This window comes from Pseudopipra pipra, chromosome 5 (genome assembly GCF_036250125.1).
Source record: "Pseudopipra pipra isolate bDixPip1 chromosome 5, bDixPip1.hap1, whole genome shotgun sequence".
NCBI lineage: Eukaryota > Metazoa > Chordata > Aves > Passeriformes > Pipridae > Pseudopipra > Pseudopipra pipra.
In genome coordinates, this window is record NC_087553.1 from 4,257,891 (window position 1) to 4,280,854 (window position 22,964).

At 45.0% G+C, this 22,964-nt stretch overlaps 2 protein-coding genes and 1 long non-coding RNA gene across 3 annotated transcripts in view; 2 read left to right on the forward strand and 1 right to left on the reverse strand.

The window, feature by feature from the left end:
* Window positions 1–22,964, forward strand: part of LOC135414008 (uncharacterized) — a 220,626-nt gene that overhangs the window by 90,940 nt on the left and 106,722 nt on the right. The window lies entirely within an intron of this gene.
* On the forward strand, window positions 91–5,398 carry REP15 (RAB15 effector protein). The gene is given in 2 exon segments (XM_064654225.1): window positions 91–1,939; window positions 1,942–5,398. Coding segments are annotated over 2 exon segments (732 nt in total). The 5' UTR covers window positions 91–1,567; the 3' UTR covers window positions 2,302–5,398.
* Window positions 4,704–21,339, reverse strand: LOC135414002 (NADH-cytochrome b5 reductase 3). Its single transcript, XM_064654224.1, has 9 exons — window positions 21,217–21,339; window positions 17,626–17,757; window positions 14,172–14,244; window positions 11,865–11,971; window positions 10,953–11,087; window positions 9,999–10,077; window positions 9,794–9,879; window positions 7,571–7,670; window positions 4,704–7,019 (listed from the first exon to the last, which is right to left on the reverse strand). Exons 1-9 carry the CDS (start codon window positions 21,235–21,237, stop codon window positions 6,847–6,849), a joined length of 906 nt encoding a protein of 301 aa, XP_064510294.1. The 5' UTR covers window positions 21,238–21,339; the 3' UTR covers window positions 4,704–6,846.

Consider the following 22,964-nt stretch of genomic DNA (forward strand, 5'->3'; position numbering starts at 1 on the left):
CTTTTTTCCCTTTAAATTTTCCTAGGAAGCTTGTTTTGTTCTATTTAAAAACTGACGTAGGGAAAAGGAGCAAAATCACACATTTTTTGTTGACTCATTAGTTTGTCAGTAATGCCTGTAGAAGAGCTCAGCTAACAGCCAAGAAGTCAACTATCCCAAGATGTTTTAGTTACTTCTGGGATCCAGATTTGAACCATCTTAAGTTGTTTGGTATGGTGTGATGAGAAGGGCTTCACCATTGCTCAGTGTCCTCTGGCCCTTCTTGCTGTAAAAAAAGTGTCTCTGTGGTTCCAGGTGTTGTTCCCTTCAGCAGTCAGGAGCTCTGGCTGCTTTGCTAACAGGAGCTTTGCTTCTCCAAACTCCATTTTGTTGCTGTGGTGCAGGTATAAATGATGGTCAGTTGCTTTGCTCAGTGGAGCCTGGATAATGGGCCGGAAAATGCAGAACCCTGGTCTCATGACCGTCACTGCCATGGTTTTGTTCATCAGTTCAGTGTTTCAGTGGGAACACTGAGTATAAACACTTTGAAACTTAGAGTATAATAAGCTTCTATCTGTTTGTTTGCAGGGTAGAGGGAAAGACAGATATTTTCAGTTAAGAGCCTATGGAGATTAAACCCAGCTTTTTTCTGTTAGCTTAAAGTACATATTACACTTAGGAATGGAGAACTAATCCAGAAAAACTCTTCTGATTCCCATCCACAAGGTGGATGGGATCCACAAGGTGGATGGGAATCTCCTAAAGCCTGCATCCTGGCTTTAGGAGAGAAGTTGCACTTGCCCTACCTGAATGCTTTTTATACCTTGCACTGCTTTGTTGTTATGACTGTTCAGTGCAGATTTTATGCTTCACCTCAGCACTTTGGGGTTTTCATTTGCAGCAAGAGCTTTTTATTTGTAGCTGTATTTGATACTTGTGCATGGGGGTGCATTGACTGACTGAGCTTCCTTGAGATAATCCAGTTACAGGCAGCAACAGCAGGAGCTTCTCAGTTGGGCCAGAAGTCCAGCTGAGTCTGTGTACATTGCCATGGGACTACTGACTGGAGCAGCAGGTAATCCTGGGATACAGGCAACATCCCATCAAAAATGATCACATCATTTCAAGTACCCTGTAGCAGTCTTCAGGGTTGGATGCATCCCCTTCTCTGGGTGCTTAAAAGAAAAAGGTTGTTTCATCTCAAGGAAACACCCAGTAGTGCCAATAAAGTGGCTTCTCTGTAATAGTCCTAGAAAGGAGATCAAAGGAGATAAGATCAGACTGGAGGGAGATAACATCAGCTGGAATGGTGCCAGAATTAACAATAAGGAAAACAAGCACAGGTGAATTCAGTAGGTGTGAAAGTTGCTGGGCCTGTTGGGCTGGTTGGTGCTCAGTCAGCTGTGGAGAAATACACCCAGGAGAAAGCCTGTTTGCCCCGTGGGCTCACAGAGCTCAGCTCTGCCGCTGCTACCACTGTCACCTGGAAAGCAGCAGGTACCCATGTGCATGATAAACAGGTCTGGCTGAGCCCAGCACCTGCAGAACCTTTGTTGGAAAAGGAAGGGACTTCCACAAGGCTGTCTGTATGTGGAAACGACCTTCTCTGGCACAGAAAATGGGCCAGAAGGTCTCCCAGGAGGACAGCCAGGAGGACAAGGCTGAAACTCTGCTCATCTGCGAAGTCTTCAGCCAGGGTGTGCTCCACGCTTCTCAGAGGCTGAAGGACTATCTTGGTTTTGTGGATCCTCAGAGCAAATTCCAGCCAGCCACAAACACGCTGAGTGAGATCTTTTTGGTCAACTTCATCAGCTTCTGCATGGAGAAGGGAGCAGAGGAGCTCATGGTGACCAGCAAAATGACCAGGCAGCAGTCCTGCCTCTTCGGGGTGGACTGGATCTGGACTCTGTCTGGAGCTGACAAGCAGATCGCCGTGCACGCTCTGCAGCTGGCAGAGCTTTTCTGTGCGGCCCCGCGGAGGAGGAGGAGGATTGCTGCCGGGAAGCCGCGCTGGCAGACGAGTGCTTCCAAAACATGAGCCGGTTCGGGAAGCTGGCAGAGTTCTGCCGCCTGGTGGGGCAGGACTGCCTGGGCTTGTTCGTCGCGTTCGGCGTGCCAGGGAAGCCCAAGGACATCCGAGGAGTCCTGCTGGACAGTATTGCCAGGGAGGAGCAGAAATGCCGCCTGTCGGGCAGGAACGCGCTGCGGCAATTTGTGACCGGTACTGATAGTACCCTGCCCACGAAGGACGTGCTGGAAAACTGCCTGGGCACAAACAGCGGGCTGAGGGAGGTGGGCAACGCGTACACAGACTTTGTGTAAACAGCAGAGGCAGCACAGGCTGTGTGAGGCTCAGCTCTGCCTCCCTCTCTTTTCTCCTCACACGCCATTCCCTCTACCTCCTTCTTCCCCACCTTCCCCCCCAACCCGTCGAATTCCCTGAGCTCCTGCAGGAACCAAGCTGAGTCAGTCTCTCCAGGTTTTAAAGCAACCGGACAGGCCTGCCAGAAAAAAAAATGTTTATAGAAGGCATGTTGTTTTTCCAGAACATTTTGTTCACCAGACATCGAGTCTTGGCTGGAGCTGGTGAAAGGTTTATCAGCCAGATCCTTAGGGAGGTCCTGGTAGATTTGACTCACGGCCTTTGTTTGCTGTGTGGCAAATTTTTTTCTGTACTAGGAGGGTGAGTCTGTACTAAAGAAAATGTTCTGGTGCTGGCCAAAGTGTAGCGCTGAGTGTGAAGGACGATACCAGGGCTCAAAAACGCTGGCTAGGAGGAGGCAGCTGGTTCCCAACTAAAAGGAAAAGTCCCTTCCAGCACTAGAAATTGGCTCTGTGAGAAACCTGTTAATTACCTGCCTCCTAATTGGTGCCAAGCTCTGGAGGGCCTTAGAGCTGTGAGCAAAAAGCAGGGCTGGGCCCAGCTGCAAAGTGTTTTCTCACTGAGTGGCTGTGCCAGGGCAAGGTGTGGCAAAAGGCAGGGGCAGGTGTCAAGGGAAACTTGGAAAAAAACAAGCAGTGCGGACAAAAACCAGGCCTGAGGGAGTCTTTACTTTTTCAGAGGCAGCTCCTGACCACTCAAGCAGAGATCAAAAATCTGGAGGAGGCAAGAGTATTTCACTTGGAATTTGTTTTCAGAGGCTTAGGAGCCGATTGTGTTTATGGACTTGATTTATTCCATTTCCCTCAGCTTTTAGTGGACTAAGTGAGGCTCTTGGATCGTACAGTTATAATTACTTTCTTTCAGCCCCTGTTAACCAGTGAAGAAGGCCCTGATCCATTTCCAAACTGGTAAATTCACTTTGTTTACAGCTGTCTGAATAGTGTGGTCAGTGCAAAACTCCTCTGCCTGTAGTTTCCTTATAATTTCAGTCACTTTATTTAACAGAACAAAAGGAATTTTGAAAGCTCATTCATCTTTTACTATTTCCTATTTGAATTTTAAGATGGGGGTAGCTGCAAGGACTTAAGAAACACAGGCTGTTACTTGCACTGCCATTAAAAAAGAGCCTAAAGAGGCTGAGGCATCAGTGCCACAAGTGTTTGCAGCATTCCATGGCATAGGCAAGGAGCTGAAAGGGGAACTGAAATAAGACCAGAGAACTGTGGAATTTCTGATGAGTCACAAACAGAGCTGGGGATGGAGAATGGAGTCCTTTCAGTCCTGGAATAACTTGCTGAGATACAATAGTGTCATTGTATTTTGTGTGTGTGGCTGGGTTTGGTGGGATGGAGGGGACAGTTCTAGTGTGTTACACAGACAACTTGCTATGGGGATATGTGCAGGGAGAACCTCCAGGATTCAGCAGGATTGGTCTGTTGGGTTTTTTTTTCCTGTTTAAACTAACAGAACAATCAGTACTGGAGCAGGATTGATTGTTGTGTTAAAAAAAACCTGCAGAAAAGCTTTCTTTCATGTTAAATTAGTGTCAGTTCAGCTGTTCAGCTCTGTAGGAACACTGGATCTGTGAAAACTGCTTGGGCTTTTGGATGTTTTGCATGCCTTTGAAGCACTGGAGAGGGAAGGGGAAAATCAAAATGCCTGTATAGAGTTTGAACCACATTTGGGCAGCTGCTGATTTATGTCCTCCAAAGGGACTCTGGTACCTCAGAGATGTCCCTGAGGCTTGGTGTTTTATTTTGGGAGCTGGGGTGGCTGTGCCATACTCAGCTGGTCCAGAGCCCTGGCCAATTCCCAGGCCCAGGTGCCTGAGCTTAAACCCACAAGGCAAACAGGCAACGAATGGTGAAGATGCACCACAGAGCATTTAACCCTGTAAATCTGACCATTCAGCCAAGCTGGGGCCTCAGCTCAGGTGACTCATAGCCATGCCCGGGCTCCTGCAACTGCACATGCTGATGGACCAGGTAAGGTGCAGCCCCCAGCCAGTGAAAGCCCACAGGAATTTCTGTAATAAATAACATCAGGAAAAGCCAAGTGAAGGGGTTGGGTTGCTTGGTTGCTTCCACTGCTGCAAGGACTTTTGTTTCTATGGTTGGCTCAGCTTAACAGCCTTAACTGCAAGAGATGATCTGGATAGAAGTTAATCACACTTGCAGGACTTTACTGCAGCCCCTGCCAAAAAACTGGAGGAATACTCCTAATTACTAAATTGGCTCAAAGAAAATAATAAAAATAAAGTAATATGAAAAACCAACTTCTATCCTTGACTTGTTTAAAGGCTTTAGTACAGGGCCCTCAAGCAAAAGGGACTATGACACAGTTTTGGTTCATTAGATCATATAAAATCCTTCTTTTTATTTATTAAAAGAGCCTTATGTTGACAAGGAGGATGTACAAAATAAAGGTAAAAAGAGGAGGTTGGAGTGATAGGGAGGAAAATGGAGACAGGTTACTCCTTGATTCGGTATCTAAATACAGCAGTTTTTGACCAAGCTCAAACAAGAAGATTAACACTTGAGTAAACAAATCTAACTTTTTTTTTTCTCTTTTGAACCTTCATTTTATAGTATTTTACAGTTTGTCTCTTACAAGGCTGAAGATGATGTGCTCACACACAGGTGATTCACCTGCAAGATACTTTATTTCTTACACAGACATGAAAAAAAGCCACTAGTTGAATGAACAGAGTAAGTAATACAAAATAGTTGATGCATCATCAGCTTGAGGGTTCTGGTTTGGTTCTTTTAATAAGAAAACATGAAAAAAAAAATCTGTGCATATCCCACAATGATACAAACCAGCAGCTTCTCTCCTATTTCTGCTTTTTGCCTTCCATAAAAGGGACTGAAACTTAAAACTTGAGTAGTATTTCAACTTTGGAGCATTGTATTAAAGAACAAGTTTCAGAAGAACAAGTCAAAAAATGAAGACTTGAGGCAAACACTGAATTAATAAAACTAATAACAGCATTATCTAGTTGAGGTTCCTTAAATTAACTGTATCTTCTCCTTTTAATTCTTGATGAAAAATGAACCTTTTAAATACACAGTACCCATCTATTGTACAGGCACAAAGGAAAACACAGTAAGCAATAACCTCGAATTCCTACTGAATCTTTAAAAATTGGTATTATACACTGACACTGTGACCTAGCACCCCACAGTACTTCAGACATGACTAAACTCCCTTTCAGTCACTCTGAGGTCATCATCAGAAACAAGATTTTTAGTTTCCTAGACTGCCTGCAGGGCAGCTCTAACCTCAGCAGCATTTCTGCTGTTCAGGAGCAGAAGGTCCGGCACACAAGGTGCCTTAAATTTTCCTTTTTTTTCTGTAAAAAAGTGTATTAAAAAATAAAAGCTAGAGCTATAGTAAACAGCTCCCAAGGAACAGCTTTAGATTCAGTGAGACATTTGAATTTGCTGTCAGTTTGGTGACTTAAGGCTGTTCCTGGGCATCCTTACCAAGCAAAACCCTCGGGAGCTTTTGCCTGAGCAACGTGGGATGCATTCCACACCCAGAGCTGGCCTACCTGCCAAAACCCACCCTGGCAATGAAACCTGAGCTCCCTTAAGTCCAAATCCATCTCTGGGAAACAATGAACAAAAAAAATCCCATCCAGTTTTCACTCAGCATTTTTTTCCACACACAGAACAACTGCTTTTGTTACCCCTGTGCCATCACCCGCAATTTAAAAGTAAATACAAAAGTTAGTATTTTTTTTCACACACACACTTACAAGCAAACAAATTCCAGGGATTTGTGGAACAGTGCCCAAAGCCTCCTGCCTTCTTTAGTTTCTTTTAGTGCCCAGGGATGAGAACTGGGAAAGTGTTTGCATTTAAGAGAGGCTGTTCCAAAATACAAAGGAAACGCATTTTGTATCACTGCCTGCCTCTCTGTCTTGATTAACAAGGCAGCTTGAACAGCTTCAGTCATAAATAGTTAATTGGCATCCTTCAACTCAACAAGCATCTTTAAACTGATGATGCAAAGGCCATGGATACAAGGCAAACACTCCTGGCCCTCATACTGTACAAGCTCCTCAAGGATTATAATTTCGCATAAGCAACATGAATAATCCACCACATTCTATTACTTCCATAGTTCATACCAAATAAAATCCTGGGTGTGCACAGTGTTAGGAAGTAGGATATTACTGCTGCCTGATTACAGAGCTAAGAAAAAGCATAAATGAGTGTGTGCTGCCCTGAGCAGCTGCACTGTGTTCCCTGGAGATGGAGCACACAGAGCACGAGGCACCACTACCTGTCCAGGCACAGCTTTAGTACAGCTGAGCTTGTGTGTCTTACTTGCCAGAGAGTCAGCAAATAAGCAGCATTTTTAAGGTAAATGTAGCTTCCCAGCACTGTGCATCAGCCCCCTCTGTAACTTTGTCCTGTTCCTTGTTAAATGGTTTTTTCCTTCCCTTCTCCATAAGATCTCTGAATTACCAGTCGTCTTTAGAAGGAGAACCTCATGTCCTTGGAGTAGCCCAGTTTGTCCAGGTTGGGAATGCAGGCATACTGGATCATTGGAGGGGGTCCACACATGAGGATCAGAACATCGTTTTGAGGTGGGGGTAGGTGATCTCTGATCATCTCTTGGTTCACAAATCCTTGGCTGTATTCCCAACCTGTTAAAAAAAAAAAAGAAAGTGGGGAAAGGGGAAAAAAAGAGGAAAAGACAGACACAGGTCACTTTAGAAAGGAGCAATCCAGCTGATAAAGTTGTTCCTGGTTGGAAAATGCTCACAGTGATAATCAGTTATACTAGGATATAATATAGTGAGGTCATGGGTTTAACCATCACATTCCCAGTCCTGGATGTCAAAAAGATTCTGACCCAAACCTTTGGGCACAGTAAGACTGACAGTTTTTTCTCCTAGTTTTGGTCTGGTTTCACATATGAGAGTGAAAGTCTGCAGAACAGTCTTCAGGGGGGTCTCAGGTCAGTTCAAAATTCCCAAATATCAAAGAAAAGAAACAGTGATCAGAAATTCCAGGAGGACACTAACTGCACCTCAGTGCATCCCTGTGTGAGGAATGATGCTACTGGGTGCATCCCGACGTTCATTAGGCAAGCAATCGATCATTAAACTCAGGAATACACAGTGACATGCATGTCTCCTGTGAAACAAGTGCATTAATACTCAGAAGTCACATGAAGTGGCAGTTTAGCTCTTACTTTCGGGTGCTTTGTCCACCGTGTACCAGCACTTAAAGCGACTGGGATTCTGAGCCTGGATCTCCTCCAGCTCGGAACGCAGCAGGATATCCTTCTCAGTCTGCAGGATGAGGAAAACAATGATCACACACTGCATCTGAGTGCAGCCCTCACATGACCACAGAGCAGCAGCTACTCTACAAGTCCTGAGAGATGGAACAGATGATTCAACTCTGTTTTACAGGTTGAAGAGAGCAAACACAAGTTATTTCCATGCCTATCCTGTGGCAGAGCTAATAAAAAGGGTCATACTAACTTTCCCAAATCCTGACCATGCCATGCCTTCCCTCTAAAAATGAAACAAAGCAGAACTTGGATCCAAACACAGAACCACCACCTAATCAGGGAATCAGAAGAATAAAGCCCTTTTTAGCACTATTACAAAAGCAACTTTAATCAAAAAACTAATCACGAATGCACAGAAATACCTCCCTTTCACCTTTGCCAATTCAAGCATCATCAGCATTGCCACATGCAGACTGCTTGGTTTTTAAAAAGGATGTGGAACAAATAACCAAAAGGGTATCAAGTTCTGGTTGGAAGAACAAATGCTACCCAGAGTATCAAGTTTGCTCCTCCCTGATGCAACATCATTGAAGGCAAAGAAGAAAGCCTTATTTCTGTAGGAACAGCTGCAGTCTGAGCAGGAAGGGAAAGGGTATAGACTAAAAGTGGTGCCATCCTCTGCAGCCTCAGTAATCTGGCACTGAGGTCACTGCTATGTCTGTAACCGGGAGGGTGAGGAGGAATGTGCCAGCAGCTATTCCCAAGAAGGTGCCTATTCCTGGAGCACCTACAGCTGCAGGTCCAGAAAAGCTATTACTGGGTCTGAGCAATTCAAAGAGTGACAACCAGCACAGCAGGAGCCCATGTACATTGTTTTAAATATGTTAAAATATTTTAAATATTTAAATATTTTTTATAACTGCCTTCTATTTGTGCAGTTACTGGCACAAGGACTAGAAAGCCTTGGACTGATGTTTACCCAGCCTGTTGCTCACACACAGAGAATTGTTCCTCCAGCCCTCCCTCCAAGCAGCACTGAGTTTTCTGTGTTACTAAAGCAGCTCCAGTCCTGTGTTAGTCATCCTGAATTACTCACAGCAAACCTGCCTGCTCTGACACCACTGCACTTCATGCCAACTCGTAAGGCAGAGACCAGCTGCTCCAGCCAGTAGCAGAGGGCACTGGCAGGGCTCCTCAGGAAAGGGAATCTTGGCACTTGGATAATAGCTTGTGGGCAGAAAAATCTCAGGTTGTAACTCAGCTATCACAGAATCACAGAATATTAGAATGGCCCGGGTTGGGAAGGACCTTAAAGATCATCTCATTCCAATCCCCCTCCCAAGGGCAGGGAAACTTTCCACAAGCCCAGGTTGCTCAGAGCCCCATCCAATCTGACCTGGGACACTTCCAGGGATGGGGCAGCCACAGCTTCTCTGGGCAACCTGTGCCAGGGCCTCACCACCCTCCCAGGGAAGAATTTCTTCCTAATATCCACTCTAAGCCTACTCTCTGACAGTTTGAAGTCATTCCCCCCTTATCCTGTCACTCCAGGCCCTTGGAAATAGTCTCTCCATCTGTCTTGTGGGCTTAGATATGGTACAAATGAAATGAGGACACACTGAATGTGAGAGGAGAGAGGAATAATAGAGAAGAGCCTAAAGAAGCTAAAAAACACAGGCAGGAAGTGAGGCTCCCCACAAATAATGACTCATAATCCAGAAACAAATACTTATTAGATGGAGATATTCAAAGCCTCACCTAAAGTGTCCTCAAAGAGGAAGACCCCACATGCAAACCCTGCTACAAAGCTGGGGAGTCAAAGTTGCTGAAGGAGACAAAGATCCACCTCTGTCACCTTTCCACTAACAAAGACAGCTCTGAAAGTCTGCCCAAAACGTTAAACAACTTGCCCAAAGGAATGCAGAGTTTTAAAACACTCATGAACTGGATTAGAAGCAGAGCAATGAGTCACAGGAAAACAAGCATTAGCTGGGAGGAAAGTGGCATTTCTGTAGCAATGCTAAAATCCCAATTGTTTGTAGTGCTTTTATATGGCAAGTTTTCAACATCTCAGTTCACTTCTCCCCTCAGGGTTTGCATTTCTGTACCAAGGTTCCTCAGAAAGGATTTCTGCTAGTTAAGTAAAACTTCACAGACAGAAAAAAAGGAGAGAATTACCTGATTAGCAAACAGCAGCTGACAAATGGTGGGGTCATCTTTGTCTTTCATGATTGCTTTAATGATCTGCAGCATTGGGGTTATCCCTGGGAGAGAAAGGCATGTCAGTGATGTGAGAGTGTGAAGGAGCAAAAGAAAGGGTAAGTGAGAGAAAATGTATCTCCCAGCTCTTAGAAACCAGGGGTGAATCCTTATAGATACATACCAGTCCCACCTGCAATCATCCCCACATATTTCACTGTCTTAGTAACTGGGTCAGCTTTCTTTTCTGGCCGAATATCAAACTTGCCTGAAGAGAGAGGAGATGCAAAACATTGAGGAAGGCAGCAAACACCGCCTGTTATCCCTTTCCAATCCCTAATTGCCTTTGTTTCAGCCCCGTCACCTTTCCCTCCCAGCAAACAGCAAAGGTGAAGATGTCACGAATCAAAACAAATCCTGCAAGATGATGAGAGGTTGTAAGACATGTGACAATAACACTGACATGGGTTATTACTTACTCCTGACATCAAGACATCACTACCTGTACTTCTGTTTGCTCATATCCCATACCCCCAGTGATATTCGGAAGCCCAGATTCTGGAAAAAGTTCTACAGAAAGGAATTAATCTGCTCAGAGAGTTTATCTACCCTGTGCAGATTATTTTAAGGGGCAACCTGAAATATGCAGGGTGTGTATTTTGTATCTTTTGTGTATTTTTTTCTATATTTTTCTCTTTTTGAGATGATTTGGCAGTTTCAGTCAGATCTGACAGAGAGCTTGAAACTCTCCAGAATGTTGTATTTGTTGTATTCATACCCCTCTTCATCCAGGATAGCATGAATACTACATACAAAGCTCTGGAAAATCATGTGTTGGGAGTTCTGCTGCTCACAAAACTGCCAGAAGGTTTTTGTGACACACTGAGGGCTGCACTGTGCCAAAGTGAGTTACTTTATATTGACACAAAAGTCCTGCCTGCTCCTAAAGTTCATTTGCTCTTGGGAAATTAGCACTGGGCAGTGCAAATGCCAAGTGTTTTTATCAGTGTATAAACTATGGCCATGACAACAGGGAGAACATTCCCTTGTTTGAGAACAATATCAATAACAAGCACTTCTATAGTAGTAATTTTTCCTGTATTATTTACTCTGGATAAGTTATATCTTTCAAACCAGCCTTGCCTTTTCCTTTGTAGACAAGTAGGCCACTTGGTCCTCTGAAGTCAATGGTGTCCCCTATTTTCAGGCTGTCCAAGTACTGAGACATCTTCCCCCCATCAGGAAACTTTGGGTGGACACCTCTGAAGTAGATCTGTTAAAAACAACGAAGGAATTGATCTCACAGCTCAAAGATGAGCATTTGCCCTTCAAATATTTAGGTTTATAGGAATAATAATATATTTAGGTAATATTTATACACATAGTCCTCATGCAAAGAACATAATTAGTCCCTAAAGAAATATCAGTGCAGATCTGACTGACAAAAAGAAGATTAAAATGCCACTCTTGCCCCAGTTTTTGGACACAGACTGGCAATTTCTCCATTGTATTTCTGTAACACAAAAAGTTTCAATAATAATCAGCATTATTTACACCCAAGTTCAAAAAGGGTAGAAAAAATAAAGAAAAAAAGCCCACACCAGGAATTTCAAAAAGTAAAATTCTGAGAGCGAGTCCAGTGCAGATATTAATATTTTAAATTCCTGTCAGCTTTAAATGACAGGTAGCCTCGCTAGGTAATCTAGCTACCAGGAGACAAAACAAAAGGACATTATCCTAAGACTTAAAATCACATTCTTACCAATTAAATCAGTCATTCACACTGCTTGGATCAGTAACAATCATGATCACTGTTCTCAGTGATCATAATGACCATATTACACCAGTTTCAGAAGCAGCTGACCATCCAGGCAAGGTTAATTTCTTATTTCAGAAGGATTAAAAAGTGTTTGAACATCTGCAGGTCTCCCCAGATTGTGGAAAACTGCAATATGGGAGTACAGGAAATGATGCAGCATCTCAGGAGACACTAAAGAGGTGTCTGCAAAATGCCTGGTGGGTTGTAGGTAACAGAGCATGACATTCTCACCTTGACAACAAGATCCACAAAGCCCTTGTCATCATCACTGGAGACTGGAGTGTAAGGTCTGACAACCAGAGCTCCATCGATCCGTGCAGACAGGTAGATGTGCTGCCCTGCAGGCAGGGAAGTGAAAAAGTCATTTTCTTTCAAAAGATTTTTATTCTATGGATGTCCACTGTACATGGACTTCAAATGCAGCCTCAAAGTTCTCCTAACTACCTTATTTTGGGGCATCACTTCTTCCTCTCTCACTTTCCTGACACTGTAACACCTTGCCAGAGTTGTTAACCATGCACAGATTTTACCTGCAAGGGCAGACAACTCTGCTGCCAATTTTATGTGTCAGTCACATCTCTTCTGGCACCTTCATGTACTTACATTTACCACAGCCCTAAATGTACGTGAGATCTTGCAAAAGATGTGATTTGCCTCTCCTGTACAGACAAGTAAAAAGGCCACAGGAGGGGAAACCTGTCCAGTGCTGTTCACACCTCTTTATTAATCTGTTAGTAAGTGTTCTTATTTTGACCACAGATCCCCCACATCTTCCAGGAGGTCTCTTTGCTAAGGCTGCCCAGACACAAACCCCTTTTCTAACCCTGCTACTCCTCCAGTTTAACATGTGAATGCAGTGATCACATTTCCACCTGTCACACATTCTCTGAACTCTCTACAGTAGTTTCTTTTCTCAATGTCAACATTTTTTTTCTGAAAAAAATATAAATTAACATCTAAGAAAGGTATTCTTATAAAATTCCAGCATTCTGAAGAGATCCAAGTGAAGAATAACTAAGGGGAAGGCAGAGGGGGATTTGGTTTTTGTTATTTTATCACAGCTAGGTCAACAGAACAAACTATCACCCCTGCCTGTTATGGGAACACAAAGAGGGGATTTTACCATGAGCTGCTCTGTGAAATATCATAATAACCATATTCCATCAGCTTCAGAAGCAGCTGACCATTCAGGCAAGGTTAATTCCTTATTTCAGGAGGATCACAAAGTGCAGGCAAAGCAGTGGGTGGATGAAGATGTGCTACCTGGTGACCAGGGAAATGAGCAACCACAACTCACCTGAAGCTGTACACGGACAGAGTGTAAGGGTCGTTCCTATAACCCCCTCAGCAAAGCCTCCACACATCTGGCAGCACAGGGAAGACCTGTTCCTCCTTCAGGCAAGGAGTGGCCCCACTACCCCCTCCTCCCGGAACAGAGCTGTGGTGACCACTGCAGACTGTCAGCCTGGACTGCTCTTGGGACACATCCCACAAGAATTGGTACAAACTCAGAAAAGGGGCTCCTCCCAGAGAGAAAACATGCCTTAGGCTCTTACTGGTTAGAGCTTTTGCCTGCCCTGATAGGACATTGGCAGCCTACTCGTGGGGCCACATGCACACAATCCCCTCTCCCTCGGGATGAATTTTCCAGTGTGTTTTCCTACAGCGCTCCAGCTGGTGGGAACTAGTGCTGGTACTGGACTAACCATGCAGAGCACACACACTGGTACCCGTCCCACAGCTGCAGTTCTGCTGCTCCTTCCTGCTTTTCCACCCTCACTGGCTTCCAGCTCTCTCTGCTTCCCAAATCTCACCCAGCAAACCACTCCTCAATGTTCCTTATGGGCAAGGGAGGGAAAAAGGCTCCTGGCTTCTTAAAGGGATCAAGAGATTAATAATACCCTAGACAAGAGGGAACTTCACCCCGTGGGCTGGAATGCTGGAAAGGTGCTGACAACAACCACAAAGCACCTGAGCCACAGATCATTTCAACAGCTTGTTAAAGCAGAATTCACTATTAAACACAAGCCACAATTAAATGCTTTTTATACAAGCAGTAGCTTGTATACAATGGCACTAAGATATTATGGAAGGCAAGTCCTATGGAAGCAGCTGCCCCACAGGGATTGAGAAATTCCATGAGACTGGCTGCAAATTCAGAAGTGAGGATGAGATCATCTGGTGAACCACGTGTGTTAGAGGAGAAGTAGCTCAGAGTGGTGCCCCAGGGGATGGAAAGGGATCAAGCACCACAGGAAAATTTCCAGCTGAGACTGGAAAAATACAAGTAAAGACCAGTGTTTGTTTGTGTTCCCTTCAGGGAAACAAGCTGGATGTACGCTCCCTGTAAGCACACCAGATTGCAGACCCTGCAGATTACACACAGCGTGAGGATAATCTTGCAAAGCTCCAAAGACCAGCTCAAGCCACAGGGAGAGTATTGAAAATTCAACGGCTCAAAACATAGGGAAAAAAAAATCCCCATGAAATCTACAGTAGGATAATTAACAACACTTGGATTCTTTCTAAGGAACGTACCTAAAGGGAGACCCAGGACATGCTCCATGGAAGGGAGAGCAAATCGGAATCTTCTTGTGTCGTGACTAACTTCCTGAAAGGGGAAAATGAAAAGAATAAAAAGCTGTGTTGTTGGGATTTTAAGTCTGTGATTTCACTTGTAAAATCAACACACTGGTTTGTGTTGGCCTCCTGCAGGATTAAGTATCTGGGGGAGAGCAGCACCCCAACTGAAATTTTTGCACAAATATGAACTCTGAGGTCAACTTTTCCTTCAACTCCCTGAAAACTTCTCTCAAAATATTTGAGAAGTAATACAGAATTAAAAATAGAAATAAGTACTGTTCTGCTGTATATTTAAAATATGAATACCAAAAGTTAATAACCCTCATACGCAGAATAAGAATAAATAACTTTCTAAATATTATGAACATTTACACTGCCTTCCACAGAAGGCCACAAGATAAAATTTAATTAGTTGTTCAATTCTCATTTAAAGTTTAAATATGCAGTAGCTCAAGGCCAAAATATTTTGATTTTGATCTCTCAAAATCAGATGAAGTAACTATTTCAATGCAGAAGATGATTTCAGAAGACACCAGTGGCTGTCAAGATTAGGAAGTAGCAACCTTGCTCCTTTTGCTATGCTAAGAGCCTTAAAAATATTTTCCCTGTAAAAACTGAACTAAGCTGTAAATAAAATTGAAAAGAGCACTATATTTAGATATAAACTCTATTATAAAATTATGACAATATATGCAGTCCAGATGGGATAATTATGCTAATCTTTTACCAGGAAAGTCATACCTTGAACAAAATTGTGGCAATAAGTACATAAAATGTTATTTCTTATGCTATGTAAGTTTTATATTTTAAAAATCAGGTCCTATTCATGGGAATGGAAAATACAGCAAAGAAAGACAGAAAGACAGAGCACAGAGCTTAATGCCTCATCCAGTGACTTCCTTTTTTAAAAGCCCTATGGGACTAGAGGAAATTTCATGAACATTCCATAAAATATTGTAATCCTTATTTGTTTATTTATTTGTTTTTAAAATAACCAATGGAGACAGATTCCTTCCTCATCAGAGTTTACTTCATCTTCCCTTACTCTGCTCACACTGATGAAATTTTCTTCACAACTCATTTTAAGGTAAATCCTGAAGGAAAATGGAACTAATTGGCAGTCAAAAAAGGGCTTCTCTGTACTTACGTCTACTCAGGAGCAGTAACTTCCATTAGAAATTCCTCTAGAAAGACAACTGCTATGGAGTTAACACTGCTGCTTTCACACTGACTTCTGCTGTTCCTGAGTGAAAATTTCAGCATCAGCTTCACCACTTCAAAGCTGGATTTTGCCAATACTCCTGTATTTTTATTATGCTGTCTTTACCCTCATACGGAAAGCAGCAAGTTCTGAATTCCCATTTAATCATCTCATCAGTTAAAGTCGGGATGGCTCAGCTGAAGGTGACTGAACACAAGTATTTTGGTGCATCACAAGAGGCAACTGTGAGAAACACCAGGAGTCTCCAGACATTCCTAATACCGAGATCAGCAAGGTTGTGCCTCTGCTCTCTCCCACAGGCAAGACACTGAGCCAGCCATTCTGCAAGCTGGGAGTCAAGGCTGCGTTACAGACAGCCTTGAATCGGGATGCAGGAGCCATTTCCAGCATGGGATCACTTTGGCTGCGTTCCCCAATGCCATCTCTTGTCATTGCCCTGAACTCCTGAGAGCCCTTGGCCAGGCACTCCTGTCTAAAGTTGCAAATGCAAAGCTGGAGGGCAGTTTTTGCAGGCTGGTGCATTGCTGAAGCCACTGAAAGGCAACCAATGAATGATGCTCACCATTATAAAACCAACCAACCAGACTGAAGTTGTTGGGTTTTTAAGGCATAAATTTAGTTAGCACACCTAATTATATTATGACATATTTTTTTCTTGTGTTAAACACTAGGAAGCAGCCTTGGGACCCTATTTCTCCATTCAAAAGATGGGAGGTATGGAATACTCAATTTGGGCACATTCATAGGATCACAGAATGGTTTGGGTTGGAAGGGACCTTAAAGATCATCCAGGTTCAACCCAGGGACACCTTCCACTAGCCCAGGTTGCTCAGAGCCAACTTGGCTTTCAACACTTCCAGGGATGGGGCAGCCACAGCTTCTCTAGGCAACCTGTGCTAGGGCCTCACCACCCTCCCAGGGAAGAATTTCTTTCCAATATCCCATCTAAACCTACTCTCTGTCAGCTGAAGCCATTCCCCCTTGTCCTGTCACTCCAGGCCCTTGGAAATAGTCTCTCTCCATCTTCCTTGTGGGTTCCCTTCAGGTACTGAAAGGCCACAATTAGGTCACCCCAAAGCCTTCTCTTTCACAGGCTGAACAATCCCAACTCTCTCAGCCTTTCCTCACAGCAGAGCTGCTCCATCCCTCTGATCATCCTGGTGTCCCTCCTCTGGACTCGCTCCAACAGGTCAGTGTCCTTTGACCTGGTTACATATGAGCTCTTCCTCCACCCTAATATCAATGAAAAGCATACAAAAATAACAAGAGTGTGAAAAAAAAATAATCAGTATTTAGAAAAAAACCTGTGAATTCTCTTCTGTTCCAAACTAGTCCAGCAGAAACATGCAAGTAGTTGGACTGTCAGAAGCCTGTGCAGTGCCTCAGCTTCCCTCCCCTCCTACAGGTCAAGCTGTACCTGCAGCCACGTGCTCCCATCTCATGAGAAAGCAGAGAGTATATAATAATAGAGTGGCTGCAGTACACATGGGAAATAAATTCCATAAGTACACATGGGATATAAACTCAGCAATGCAGCTCAGCCCAAGCCACAGGGAAGCTTTCAGTTCCCACGAAACCAGGATTTGGAATGGCAATGACTGTTTTCCTTGACAGGCAGAACAAGTGAAAGTCAATCTATCAGTGCACTGCCTATACCTCAAAAGCTCTGTTCCAGTCCAAAGTTCTTTTTATTCAAAAGTCTTCTGATAAATTTCTGACTAGTTCATTGACTTAAAAAGTCAACACTAAAAAGATCCTCAAGTGTGACTTTACACCCAAAACCCCAGGATTTCTATCCCCAGGTTTATCCAAGGGGAACCTGGACTGTTCACCTTTGGTGGCTTTGGTCCCCTTCCCACAAGCTGAGTTACCAACTTCTGATGGCAAGATCCATCCCTGAAAGGGTCATGACTTTCCTCTGAAATCCTGGTTGAGCAGAGATTTCACTCTGTACTAGAAGGTACTTTTAACAAAGAGAAGCTGAGACAGCTCAGGTGCTGTCAAAGACTGTATGATTTAAACACCTTTCAATGATGTAAACACTTTTCTTCCTGTAACACATTAAAATACAACAATCTAGTACCAGGAATCAGTATCAGCATAGTTGTGTTCACCCTGCTGTGACATTACCCAAGATTTCAGAAGCTCTGAGCATTTCACAGTGTCCAGCACTCCACATGCACTTACCTCCTTATCAATCAGCCTCAAAGCATACTTCACTTCAGGATCCTTCAGAGTGATGGCAGGATGGGGATTCCTGAAAATCCTCATGATGGTGGTGTAGATGAGCCATATTGGGTATGTCACAACCTGACGCAACTGCAGCAACACAGAAAGAGTGTTAGACTTGTGCACAATGAGAGCAAGTAATTTTAGTGAGAAGATCTGTGGTAGCATGACAGGACAATCCAGCCACCAAAAAAAAATAAAGTGTTTCTTTGTACTAATATGAGCATGAAGAGGAAGTATTATTAAAAAATACCAAACAACAACAGACAAATACCAGCAAGTGTAACACAGAAATTTGCTTTATGAATACCTGGTGTTCAGTGCTGAGGCACTTGCAGCTGACCTGGATTCCCAGCTACTCCTCCCCTAAATGTCCCAGATGCTCACCCCCTACATCCCATGTCCCCCAGCCTCCCACTGGCACGTGCAGATTAGGCTGGAAGGGACCACAGTGGGTCATCTGGTCCCTGCTCCAGCAGGGTCATCCCAGAGCACATGGCACAGGATTGTGTCCAGACAGCTCTGGAATATCCCCAGTGAGGGAGACTCCACACATTCTCTGGGCAATCTGTTCAGTGCTTGGTCACTGCACAGCAAAGAAGTTCTTCCTCATGTCCAGGTGGAACTCCCTTGGCATCAGTTCCTGCCCGAGGCCTCCAATTGCTGGGCACTCCTGAGCAGAGCCTGGTCCATCCTCTGCCCCCTCCCTGCACACACTGACACGCATGGATGAGGTCCCCTCTCAGTGTCTCTTCTTGAGGCTGAACAGCCCCAGCTCCCTCAGCCTTTCCTGGTCAGGGAGATGCTCCAGTCTCTGAATCATCTCCACAGTCTCTGCTGCCCACTGGGCAATGGGTCCCCCTGAAAGCTTGGGCCAGGGCTCCTGTCTCTGAGTGAGTTATTTGGGCTCCCTGGCCTCCCAGTGTCTCTGCTCCTCCATCCATAGAGAACAACTACTTATAAAAATTCTCTCAGACTCTGTAATTTGTTATTCAGTGCTTTAACAGAGGAGAGGTGGAAAGCATGACTACAGCAAAAACCAAAAAGTGAGCTCACAGTCCTGCCTGGTTTGCTTTCACTTTCATTTCGTTTTAAAGGGACCTGACCAGTATTTCTGCAAGTGTGACAGTGGTCAGGAGACTATTTAAAAAAAACCAAAGAAACAAAAAACAAACCCAAACCGCTCCTACATTATTATTACTAGAACTGTGTAAGGGACAGCATAATTTCCCCCTTCTTAAGATGCTGCTGTAGGGGTTTAAAATGCATCGACACAGTGTACAGCTTCGGGACACACCATGCCATACCCACACACTGCATTTTTCACTTTTATTTGGAACAAACTGAAATAGCTCCACACATCTTGTTTGTGAAGAAGCTGAAGTTTATAGGAATGTTTTCCTTAACTCCCACAGATCCACTAGACTACTGCAGCTCCGGGAAGAACTTTTGTTCCTGACACAAAAAAGGGGAAGTGAGGAGAGTTAAGAAAGCAACAGAGCAGCAAATAAACTCCCTAATGAGAATTCAGCAGGTGAATGAGACCTGGTGGCAACAGCAATCTGACTCTGAGGCAGATAGTGTTTCAAATGAAATATTCATGTGTCAAAATAGTTTCATTTACAAATGTGCCTGTCTAAAATGGACCAAAAAACTGCAAGCAATGCTGCTGTTGTCCGGCAAAAATGCAGTTGAAAATGGGAATTCAAAACCTCAGGCTCAGTCCCAACTCCAACATTAATGTCAGTATCACGACTGGGAAGGCAAGAGGAGGGTGGAGTTCAAACTGTCATCTCTGCAAGTCACTTTCTCCACCTGTGTGCAGAGGTAAATGTTTTCTCCCACCCTTGCAAATAATTTTCAGGTCATCAGTTGTCAAGCAAAAACTCCCACAGCTGTTCAATAAATGAGATTAACACACTGTCCCCAAATGTGCATCACCATCACTTTGTGAAGCAGTGAGTGTACTGGAACAGAATGCAGTTTGATTTTGACAAACAATCTGAACACAGCGTTTGCCTCGTGGAAGGCAATTTGTTATTCATGGTCAATTAGTGCAAAAGCCTCGTGGCATCTGGCCTAGAAAGAAACAGCACACCCACCAATTCAGATAATTTCAGTTCCCTACTCAGACACTATCAGCAGGTGGGCAGAGAAAAAAGGGGAAGAACTGAAGGCTGAATGAGTATAAAAAGTTATGCCTGCTAAGAAAAACATTCTCTGGGTTAAAAGTGATCAATAAACTCTCAGCATGGGGCAGACCAAAGTGTTAATGAAGATAACTGCACTGCATCCATGGAAGCTGCATCGGGTCTCCAGCAGCTGAGAGTAACTAGCTTGACCAAAAGGCCTGGAAATCACTAAATGAGGACCTGGTGACTCATCATTTCCAGCTGCACAAATCTCTGCTAACAGAGAACACAGAATTAGTAACTGAGCAGGAATTTTTATTCATGGAAACAGACCTCAGTGTGATAACAAAGAGAAAAGCCATAGCATGGAGACTGCCAGCTGCTGGGGTGTGGTGAGCAGGGCACAGTTAAACACAGCTTCAGGCTGGACACTCCATCACCGACCTGCCCTACAAACACACAAATCAAACCCTGCTTTGGCATGAAAACCCTGTTACCCTCACCTCCAATTCCCCTCCCCACACTTCCTCATTCAAACCCTGTTTCTGAAGTGATCTTAGCTAGACAATCTTCTCATCTGTTTTAGAAAATAAGAGGATAAAGGGATTTCTTCACTTTTGCAGCTTCAGCATGTGCCTCATCTCTTCCCTTCAATGCATCTAACAAGAAGCCGTGCCTAAACGAGCACGTTGCATCCAGCTCCGTCCTGCCCCTCTCACAAACCCAGAAGCGTTTGAGCAGGTACATAAGACAAAAGAAACAGGGATGAAGGTCTGGGGAAAGAGGGGAATGATGCATGGGAGAAATGACAGTGCTGCAGACCCCACCACTCAGTAGGAATGATCATGGAATCACAGAATGGGGCTGGGTTGGAAGGGACATTAAAGCTTATCCAGTTCCAACCCCCTGCCATGGGCAGGGACACCTTCCACTAGCCCAGGTTGCTCCGAGCTCCGTCCAATCTGGCCTTGAACACTTCCACGGATGGGGCAGCCACAACCTCGGGCAATCTGTTCCAGTGCCTCACCACCCTCACAGTGAAGAATGTCTTCCTAATATCCGATATAAACCTCCTCTCTTTCAGCTGATCCCGACGGAGGGAAAACCGCACCCCCGCAGTTGCCTGGCCGGAGGGTTCACGGCCTCTGAACAACAACAGCACACAGTTATTCGTGGAGCCGAGGGCGGACAAACGCCACCACCGCCGGCACCACCACCACGGCGGGGGCCGGAGCCGCGGGAGGCAGCGGGGACACGCTGGGGCACCGCCAGGCCTCGGGTGTTCCGCGGGAGGAGCAGGGGGTGGGCAGGGGGGACCATACCGCACCGTGGGGCGCAGGGACCGCTATGCTCCGCTGCCATGCCATGCCATGCCATGCCATCCCGCTCCCGGTCGCAGCCGCTCCCCAGCACTCACCACGCTAAGCTGCGCCCCCATCGCTGCCCCGACAGACCCGAGGACACCGCCCCAGCCCACTCCGCCCCGTGACGTCACGGCGGTATGCACCTCCCGCCCCGCCCCGTGACGTCACACTGTCGAGCTGAGCTCCCGCCCCGTGACGTCACACGGGGCGGGAGCTGGCCGTGGCCGAGGGCAGGGATGTTCCCGCGGGCGCTGAGGGGTTGCCAGTGTTGTGTTGTCACAGCCCTTTTGCCCTCTATTAACTGCCTAAATAACCCCAGAGTCCGGTTAGTGACAGACGGCTCTTAGAATCATAGAATCAGTCAGGTTGGAAAAGACCTCCGAGATCGTCAAGTCCAACCCTTGATCCAACTCCGCCGTGGCTGCCAGACCATGGCACTGATGCCACATGCAGTCTCATTTTAAAAACCTCCAGGGATGGTGACTCCACTACCTCCCTGGGCAGCCCATTCCAGTGTCTGATCACTGTCTGTAAAAAATTCCTGCTAATGTCCAACCTAAACCTCCTCTGGCACAGCTTAAGACCCTGCCCTCTTGTCCTAATTCTTCCCGAATTAAGGCACCAAGGAGACCGTGTGCTGAAGTCCATAGGACAGGTTTTATTTAACTAGTTACCACCCAGGGGTCCAGCGGTGTTCCGGTAGTCCTTCCTCACCCTGGGCTTCTCAGTGGTGGTTCCTGGGATCGTCTGAAACTTTTCATCGTTCATACATGTTAGCAAAGGAGTTATACATCACAAAAAGGAATTATTGCTCCTTGGCTACAAATGGCATAGTTCTCTTATTAATTAGTATTCTATCTTCTGTTGGTTAAATGATTCCCTCACTTCTTGTGCTAATTAGTCCACATGCTCCGTCTTCTTTTGGGTTGGTGGGTTTCTTGGGTCGATGGTCCGTGAGTCGGTGGTTGTGATTTCCCCCTCCTGGAATTACCTTTTGCCTAGTCAGAGCTGATTTCAGCACAGTTTCTGAGTTGGTTTTAGCAGTTTCTTCCTTATCTGGGGAGTTCTGCCACAGATGTCCTTGTGGCCCATAAATTCTGCATTCTCTGTGTCCGCTATCAGTGGCACATCCTTCTCCCCAACCTTGTTAACCTCCCCTAGCTCTGAGACTACTGAAGCAGGTCAAGCCCTTAACTTTAGCATGGCAATTCTACAGACAAGTGATTTATCTTTCTAAGACCCGGACAACAGTGCCAGGCTTATACAGTCCAAGTTCTGAGTATCCAACCTGGCCTTCAACGCTTCCAGGGATGGGGCAGCCACAGCTTCTCTGGGCAACCTGTGCCAGGGCCTCACCACCCTCCTAGGGAAGAATTTCTTCCCAATATCCAATCTAAACCTACTGTCAATTTGAAGCAATTCCCCCTTGTCCTATCACTCCAGGTCCCTGGAAATAGTCTCTCTCCATCTTCCTTGTGGGCTCCCTTCAGGTCCTAGAAGGCCACAACAGGTCACCCTGAAACCTTCTCTTCTCCAGGCTGAACAATCCCAATTCTCTCAGCCTTAACAATTCATTGATGGCAATGTTTATCCAAAAAGCACCAGGACTGAGCTTTGCAACAAGATAGGATGTTTCAGCCGGGCTGGCTAAAAGTTTGGTTTACATCAATGTGTACAAATTACTGACTAATAAGCAAATGCATCTTTGTGTCTGTGCTAAATGTGAAACATTTCGAAGCTCTTTAATTAATATGGCTTCACCTGCAGTGAACAGACCTCAATGATTCCTAAACACAGATTC

Bases quoted from the DNA above. Each gene is read 5' to 3' on its own strand.
- LOC135414002 (XM_064654224.1), bottom strand. From the start codon at position 21,237: ATGGGGGCGCAGCTTAGCGTG. The intron at 10,078-10,952 runs GCTGGTTTGAAA...TCTTCAGGCAAG, and splicing joins TCTACAAAGGAAAAGGCAAG to TTTGATATTCGGCCAGAAAA. The intron at 9,880-9,998 runs GTATGTATCTAT...TTTCTCTCCCAG, and splicing joins GATGATTGCAGGTGGGACTG to GGATAACCCCAATGCTGCAG.